The 9,409-nt window shown below is 32.1% G+C and overlaps 1 protein-coding gene across 3 annotated transcripts; it reads right to left on the bottom strand.

The window, feature by feature from the left end:
- Positions 1–702: 702 nt before the first annotated feature.
- On the bottom strand, positions 703–7,753 carry Serinc (serine incorporator TMS1). Of its 3 annotated transcripts, none has more exons than XM_073985795.1 (7): positions 7,514–7,753; positions 6,776–7,331; positions 2,718–2,827; positions 2,461–2,644; positions 2,185–2,391; positions 1,244–1,400; positions 703–1,177 (listed from the first exon to the last, which is right to left on the bottom strand). In XM_073985795.1, the coding sequence occupies exons 1-7, from the start codon at positions 7,547–7,549 to the stop codon at positions 1,039–1,041; spliced, it is 1,389 nt and encodes a 462-aa protein (XP_073841896.1). In that variant the 5' UTR covers positions 7,550–7,753; the 3' UTR covers positions 703–1,038. The 3 variants fall into 3 exon arrangements, with proteins under 3 accessions (XP_073841896.1, XP_073841897.1, XP_073841898.1); XM_073985796.1 differs by having other exon boundaries at positions 1,244–1,391; positions 7,514–7,707; XM_073985797.1 differs by having other exon boundaries at positions 1,244–1,379; positions 7,514–7,699.
- Between the last annotated feature and the right edge of the window lie 1,656 nt (positions 7,754–9,409).

Below are 9,409 nucleotides of genomic sequence, written 5' to 3' on the forward strand. Positions count from 1 at the left end.
CCTAAATTATTACGAATATAGACGAACGAACAAAAATAAGTTACAAAAACTGGGGGTTAAACTATAAATATGTAAGTTATTACAAAAAGGGTATATGTATGTCATTATGATAAATAAAATTAAAATATGCATTACTGAACTTAAATGTATTTGGTGCGGAAACTTTTTTCGCGATAGAGAAAAAATTACACCGTATTTCATAGTAGTTTTTCATGCTCTACGCGGCTATGCGGTGGTATTTTTGATATTTGCAAAAAAGTTATAACCCTATTGTAGATGTTTTAAAATATGAAATTTCATAAAAATATGAAATTTGTCTATATTTATATTAGGCAATTTTCCTTGCGGCAATTGTCAGTTTGATCAAGAGAGAGGCGAGGTATATGGTAACCCTTTGCCTCTCAACACCCTCTCTCACCAACAAAATGACAATTGCCGCAAGTAAACTCTCCTAATGTAAATTGGGACTTACTTGAACTTTTTTTCAAACTCCCACACTGTTTGCTGGCGAGATTTTTCTCACAAAAAGACACAAAATTCAACATAGAGAATATATACTTTTTTCCCATGGGAACAAATTCCCAATTCGAACCTCATTCAGAATGAGGGGAAATGGGGAATAAGGATGTATGTTTTTTGTCGCTTATGTTAGTCTTTTTTATCTTAATAGTTAAAAACCACGGAAATAAAATAACATTTGAATATTATTTTGACTTCTATTTTATATATTGTATAATTTGAATAAACTTCTTAAATACTTGTTGAGATTTCTGAATTTTTCAAATAATTTTGTTCTTTCTCAATAAACCGACAAATATTATATTGTTCATTAAGGTGAACTATGTATTCGTTATAAGATTTGAATTAAGTAATCACATGCATATGGATATTTTTGTGTAATTATAAATGTTCATCACTACTGTTCCTTCTTCTTTGTCATATTTTGTTTAATTGTAATCAAGATAGATAGTAATGGCCGCTACAGCAATGTTATATTTCAAATATGTAATTTAGATAAATACTTCATACTTCGAAATTTTAATTAAATTCTCGATTAGTCAATATGGCAGGGGCTACCAAACTCCAACCATATATGAATATACCCATCCAGCTGGAAATGATTTTTATCCACATAGAAGCAGCATTGGCGTTAAATAATTCAATGTCGGAATTGGGTCTAAAATAATAAGGTTGGTGTCTATTAATTCTCTATTTGCGTAACAAAAAATTTCCAATTACTTACTTGTACCAATTAGTTAAAGTCATCATCACATATAGAGATGCACATACGAAAACAATGTGAAATAATGACCATGAATATGTAACACTTTCTGTTTCATTGTCACTATTGACTTTGCCATCTCCTCCAGTCTCTGCATCTGATAAAACTTCTGTTAAAACTATTATTGTTAGCAAATCAAGTACAGAGTTTAGTTTTTTTACAATGAAAATATTATTTTTGCGAAGAAAAACATATAGTAGTGGTAATTTGTTGTGTATATTCACCATAAATCAATCACCAATGCAATTATTTACATACAAAATTAAAAAGAAATAAATAAAAGATTTTGTTAGTACTCGCAAATTATAAATGTTAATCAAAACATATTAACGATAAGAGATAAATGAACGACTTTGTGACAAGATTTTTTAGATATGGAAACAAAGTTTAAACTCTAGCTGAAGAATTGTTCATGTATTAGATTGACATCACTAGAAATTAAATCGCAGGTGGACCTTTATGTCGTGGATCAACATAATAGCCATAACAAAGAACCATGACATTATACAAGCTATCACTTTCAAATGAAATTGAAACATCATTGATGACTACTTCGGACACTGTGTAAATGGCTAATAAACAGAGGCAATTGAGCACTCGTTATTATGTCAAAATGGGAAAAACGTTAATGCTGCAGACTCTGTTAAGATGATGACTCAATATTTTTTCTTATTTCCATATCCAAAAAGTTTACATTTGCTCTGTTCCAGAACCTGCAAGAAGCTACTACTTTTTACTACGATAACATTTTTTCCTTTATGTTATCGAAAAAAATAGTAAAAATTAGTAGATTCTTGCAGTACTGGAACAGACCAATTGGAACTGATAACATGTGTAAATATAATGAAGCAGTGTACATTAAAAGTTATTAAATATAAGCATTATTAAATAATTTTAGTTACCTCTTTTTTCGCCGTCATTATTGATTTTGGAGACTTCTACAGCTGAACTAATGCAATTGTATAGAATGCAAAGCATCCAAACAATCAGACCAATAATGTTTGTGGTATCAAATGTTACCTTCGAATGGGGAGTAGGTGGAGCTACTGTACTAGTAATACTGGTGTTACCCTCAATAATATTAAACATGCCAGGATTGCATTCTTTTTCTGTAAAAATATAACAAAAAAAGTATATTAAAAATGACAAACGCTTGTAGAGTTCCTTGAACTTATTACCTGGATTATTGGCAACAGCTGACCATGTCAAATAAATGGTATACAATGTAACCAATGAACTTTGTAATAAACCAGATTGTGGTAACCTCTCCTGGACAGCCGGCAAGACCGAAAGCACACTAACCAAAACACATAAGATGAGATTGAATGAAATAAAGAACTTGTTGAGACCACAACCACCAGTCTGAAAATTAAAAAAAAATATATATATTTATTTAAGGTGGACCTTCGTAGGGACATTTCTTCAAAAATCTTACATGTGTGAAGTAAATATATAGAAGAGAAATACCAGCAATCGATAAACCATAGCTTAGTAATGTTACAAAAACCAAGGCGAAATAATAGCCACGATTATTTTCTGCATTTTCTGTAAATATAAAATAATTTATTTGATTTAGTACCCAGCAAAATTTATTTGAAATTGTTCTACGTGAAGTAGTGATTGCATAGCTTTTTTGATGCTGTCCATGCGAGTGAAAAATACATTCCGTTCTTCACATTTTGACAATTTCCGGGTTGAATCCATTCCATACAATTTTACATTTACAATAACTTTTTGCTAATAAAATACTTAATAACAAAAAACGTATTTTATCTTATTTTAATTACTCGGCAAAATGTTTGTATCTAAAAAAGTAATAATGAGGGCAAGATATGTCATACTACTTCTTTGTTTGTAGTCAAAGAAGAAGTTGAATTATGACTGCAAGTGATAATGTCTTATCATGTGAAAGAATTTATGATTTTTTAATACATATTAATACACTCTGTTTCATGTCAATAGCACATTTCAAATTGCTTTTTGTTACTTCAGTATAGTCGATATCCGTGGAATAACCTCGGGAAAGTTTATATATCTTGGTTTGTAATTTTATGAAGTATCTTTCAACAGAAAGTTTGGCTTCGATAACGTAGCGTTAATTTTTTTTAATTTTCGTTCAAAAATCCCAAAAGTTGTACGGTTTAAATTGTTTCATCGGAATAGCACATTTTTTAATAACTTGAGTAAAAATGTAAATTTTGAATGCTACTGTTACGATTCTTTAAAATTGGAATAAATTAAAGCTATTTCAAGTTTAAAACGCTAAAATTGGTCGAACTATGACTTTAATACCGAGGAAATAAGACCTTATGAAAGCTGTGAAGTTTAATTGTATATAATACGTTAATAATTTGGCATAAATTGACAGTTTCTTTTTATTTTTATAAAAAACTAAAGAAAATCGAAGGAATGAAGAGAGATGGTGCAAAATAAACTTGAAATTCTACTGAAAATTGGGTATTTTTGATCGAGAAACTTCAAATTCCTACGACTTCTATTCCATAATACGGGTCAATGATGGCATTAAGATAAGTTAATCATTAAAATATCAGGTGATTGTTATTGCTCTGGGTCTGAGCCAACACACTATCAAGAAAAAACGAGGTCCTTATTATACACAGAAATGTGCTATTGACATGAAACAAATCCTTGAATTACCTAAAAATGTGTAAATAATAGCATGCTTCACAAATACGACGCTAATTTAATTCGTTCGAAATACTACCAAACTTCTATTTTCGATCAAACACAAATTTTCTACAATAAGATGATTTGGTATTAATTCGTAAGAGTTTGAATTCAAATTATCTTACAAGACTTCAAATTCCTACGACTTCTATTCCATAATACGGGTCAATGATGGCATTAAGATAAGTTAATCATTAAAATATCAGGTGATTGTTATTGCTCTGGGTCTGAGCCAACACACTATCAAGAAAAAACGAGGTCCTTCCTATACACAGAAATGTGCTATTGACATGAAACAGAGTGTATGTATAATAACAAATCCTTGAATTACCTAAAAATGTGTAAATAATAGCATGCTTCACAAATACGACGCTAATTCAATTCGTTCGAAATACTACCAAACTTCTATTTTCGATCAAACACAAATTTTCTACAATAAGATGATTTGGTATTAATTCGTAAGAGTTTGAATTCAAATTATCTTACAAGACTTAAGATACCCCAACTTATTTAATAATCTTTCCAAATGGCCCTGATGTCATTCAAACCTGTGAAATAGTATGCATTAATCCTCAATTAATATATGTCCACTTCCCCGATATCCTAAAAATGCTTGCTATAGAATCAATTTTTAGACATATCAAAAGATTTTTGAATTCATTCCATTGAATGTATATTTATATTCTGCAAAGAACTAATGCAAAGTGTTATTGAGATGAAAAATAGAATGTATCCTATTCATGGTCATTTTTTTGCATTATTATACTGATTAAAAACACATACCGAACAATGTACCTAAATTAAATCCAAAGCACTCAATCAAAAGACGTGCCGTGGATCGAAAATGGAGTGCATCCTTGCTGCACCATGCCATTGTAAAACTCATGACTTCTTTCACGTAAAAAGCTGTAGTCCGAAATCACTTGCACTCATGATTCAACGACTTCTTTGGCTACAAACATTTTGCTTGTTAGTCAAATATGCATATTATAAATAGAATGTTTTTAATTCAGCTATGCAACACCATTACGGCTTCATCGAGTAGAATGACTCCAACCTTTCTTAAAAATTCTTCGATAGTTGATCGTCTAAGCTATAATTGTTACCATATTTATTATATTTTCAATATATGATAAATTCAATAAATAAAATTTCTTCGTAAATTCCCATAGAAATAAAACTGTAGTCAAATTTTCTTTCCATTAGCTGTATATTGCGATAGTGAATTTTCGAATTAACCAATGCTCTTACGAAGTTGTAGAACATATCGCACCTGTTCAACAAAAGGGTAGTAACTCAAAATTTTGAAATTTTCACTTTTCATCAAAAAACGATACATAATAATCAACTCCATCTACTGTAAAAAATTCCCATTGTTTTGTCTACTCTTTCGTCAAAAAATGTCGATATGTCAATTGTCATCTCTTCAGAATAACTACCCAGCAAAATTTATTTGAAGTTGTTCCTTGTGAAGTAGTGATTGAATAGCTTTTTTGAAGCAGTCCACGCAGAGTCATGAAAAATGCAGTCCGTTCTTCACATTTTGACAATGTCCGATTTGAATCCATTTCATAAATTTTTTACATTTTAGAAATTTCAAAATTTTGCAAAAAAAAAAAAACTTAAAAAGACAAAGAACATAATTTGTTTCTTGTTAATTATAATAACAGCAATACGTTTCCATCCATAAAAAGTAATTTGTATACAAAAAATAATAAAAGCGATTTCGAACTACATCTTTGTTTGTAGCCAAAGAAGTAGTTGAATCATATGTTGTTGTGATTTATTCACTACAAAGAACTAATGCAAAATGTATGCTTAAGAAGTAAATTAGACAGTATCCTCACTGCACCATGCCCTTGTAATAATCATGACTTCTTTCACGTAAAAAGATGTAGTCCGAAATCACTTGCACTCATGATTTAACTACTTCTTTGGCTACAAACATTTTGCTGGGTACTCTGTATCGACAAAAGAGACTTATTTCAAGTTGCGAACACATGTTTCAGGCATTTACATCGCGATTTTTTTAGCAAAAGAGCAGTATTTCGAATTGTTCCCTCTTAATGTTATCAATCGCCGCCCATTTTTTCAGTTAAAGGGGCACAAGTCGAAATAATTTCTCTACTAAAACAAACATTTGTTTCAACAAAATGGTAGTAACTCGAAAAATGGTTAGAAATATTACCAAATAGTTAATGAAATAAAAATAAATCCAGTGCTGTAGTGTAGTAAAAAATATATCTTTACGATGGCATAGTTTTTTTGTGTATTATACCTTTAACATTAACATAAATCGTTTTTTGTCTCTACTGAAAAGTAGAACATTTTGAGTTACTACCCTTTTGTGCGATATGCTTTACATCGAATGCCCATGGCATTCGGTAACCTGGTACTGCCTCAAAATTGTCTTCACCATCAATTACAGTAGACAATAACTGATTGAGTATATATATACCAAAAATTGTTGCAAACATCTATCATGTCAATTTACTCTTCTCCTATTTAGCTACCAGCATCTATTACAAACTATGCTAGCTGCCCTTTCGAAAACGTGACCTAGTTATCTAATTCTTGTTCAGAGAATGTGGCTACATCCATTTGATGAAACTTTCACGTAGTAACAATCCCTTGATGAAAGGAAAACTGGTCGGTGCTGAGATCTGAAAAAATAATATAGTAAAGACTTCTACCATCTTGTGTTCTTTTGAAGTTCATGGGAAATGTAGAAAATTCATATGAAATGTAATATGTATTTATTTACATACATACATGTAGGTATACGAGGTATTTATTCTTACTTACCAATCCAATTCTCAGCTAGAGTATGTGCAAAATCCACAATAATTACCAATTGAACCAGAATGAAAAGCAAACCACCTATGAGGCCAACCCACATCATAGCTGGTCCAAATGAGCCATCTGGAATGAATATGGCTCCAATTGTTGCTCCAAAGCATATCAAAAATTTCAGTCCCCAAAATTCATTTTGTATATGAGATCGAGGATCTCTTGATGACTTTACACCAATCATTATTAACGCCATTAGCGTGAAGAAACATGCTAAACCAAAACATATACGATACACAGCCATATAACCAAGAGCATATTCGCAATCCACTTGTAGGGAACCTCCTGAAAAGGCATCCAATGCTTTGGAACTAGTTGATGATGTGGAATTTTTACAAAATGGTAGCACTTTTAGTGTTCCTTGTAAACCGGGCGATAAAGCAATTGCTCCCAAAATCGTTCCAACAAGTAACATGAAGGCATACATAAAACGGGAAGATGTGGAATTCTTACATGATGGACAAGCGCTGCAGCACATTGAAGCTGCAGTACCAGTACAGCAGAGGGCACACTAAAACGAAATTATCAATGATATAATGGTAGTTAATGGTAGTGACTCATATTAGCTGTAATTGAATTAAAAATGTAATTGTGATGAACATATTGATTTTTCTATGACGCAGTGAATTACTGTAGGTATACATTTTTTTCTTAACGCATATGTTCGAATCAAATGTATTTATTTTTACCCACCTGTGCTGCTGAACATAATCCTAAAACAGCTCCCATGTTTTAGATTTTGGAACACTTGCAATTGATTGAAATTTCTCGTGAAAAGATTTATTTTCTCTTAATTCTATTCTGGAAATCAAATCGATATGCTTTGTTTGGGTTTCAGAATCAGCTGGTACCATGTTACAATTACAAAGGTAGATGCATGGTACAATAAAGTTGAGGTAGGCCAGGTATGAAAATCACTGAAAAATGCTACCCTGCAGCCATGGCTTAAAACGTCAAATGGCATGGTACAATAATAATGGTAGATGTGTCTGCATAGCTATCCCGTTTCACAAAAACATATGGAACTTAGAGCTTCACTTTTTATACGTTAAAAGTGCCAAATAGAGTAAAAAATTTCTTTAGCAAGGTTCCAGAATATTCTTGTTGGAAAAGTGATCCAAAAATAGCAAAAGTTCTCCCCAAACTTATCACAGTGAATAATTTCATTCACTTATTTTCTACTTGATAAGTTTGGCTAATCTGACATCGTGTTTGCTGGCATCCGATTTGCAGATAAATGTCAGCAGAATTTTTACATAGTGTTACAGCAGAAGCTTCTTGTTGAAACAATTAAGCGATGCATCTACCTTTATGATTGCATAATGTCAAAAACAGCACAAAATGTCAACACGGCTTTTGACAGATTAGGCCATAAAAAGAAAAAAATTGTAATCAGCTGTTAGCTGTGGCCTACCTTTACTTTATTCTGCCATGGGTAGATGCCTCAGCCCAGCTGATCGAATCTTAAACGTCAAAAAAACTAGGAATTCGCCATGAAAAATCAATTGTACCATGGCTGGTACCATGGCAGAACTACCAGGTAGTGGTATCACACCAGCTGATCGAATATGAAAAGTCAAATCCCTTTATAAAAAAATATTTTTGTTGTAATTTCCCCAACAACTCAAAGAAAGTTTTGACATAACATACAATTTTACGATGTCACTACCTGGGTAATTGCGCCATGGCTGGTACGTTAAATTTATAGGGTCGTCTAGATAGCAAAAACAGCTCTCAAGGCCTGCGTACATAAGCTGCTTTGCCTGATTGCCTTGCTTACCTGCTTCATTTCTGACGTAATAAAAATAATAGAATAAAGACGAAATTTCGAACTGGGTTGCCATCAGTTGGAAATTGGGTCGGCCTTCTTTGTTCTTTTATTTTTTTATTGAAGCAGCAAAGCAAGGCAATCAGGCAGAGCAGCTTATGTACGCAGGCCTTCAGAATTGAAGTCTAATGCTTGGTTTACACTTTATGTCATGTTCACACGAGCGTTTTAATTACTGGTCTGTTCCTTTACTTTTGAAAATGGTAAAACTGGCAAAAGTAGTAAAAGTTGAAAACTACTACCATATGAATTGTATGGTGTCCGAAGTAAAGGAACGCTTTTCGAGTAAAAAGTGGTAAAAGTTGAAGATTCTTGCACGTAAAGGAACAGAGCTTACGTTGTTCGCCTGTCGAACGACGTACGAGAATTAACCCGTTTCCACGACACCATTCGTAATTAACAGAAACATAAACAAAATTTCCTTCATTTTTGTTTCCTTGTTTTCACGAAAATTTGAACCGAAAACACATAAAATACAATAATGGGTACTTTACACGATATGTTTTTTACATATGAGTTGTCACTTTGCATATACATTTTGTATGGGAGAAGTGACAACTCATATGCAAAAAACATATCGTGTAAAGTACCCATAAGGAAAATAAGTTAAGCTGAAAACACATACAACGTTTGAGTAAAGGGTTGTTTACACCATCTATCAATGTCGTGTGAGATGTCAAATTTTCTACCTGCGAATGTTGTACACATAGAGTGACCACTATGAAAATTGTCATCTATCAAAATGATTTGGCAACTCATAT

The sequence above is a fragment of the Musca autumnalis genome, unplaced genomic scaffold, assembly GCF_047663935.1.
Source record: "Musca autumnalis isolate F117 unplaced genomic scaffold, ASM4766393v1 scaffold_4, whole genome shotgun sequence".
NCBI classification, from domain to species: Eukaryota; Metazoa; Arthropoda; class Insecta; order Diptera; family Muscidae; genus Musca; species Musca autumnalis.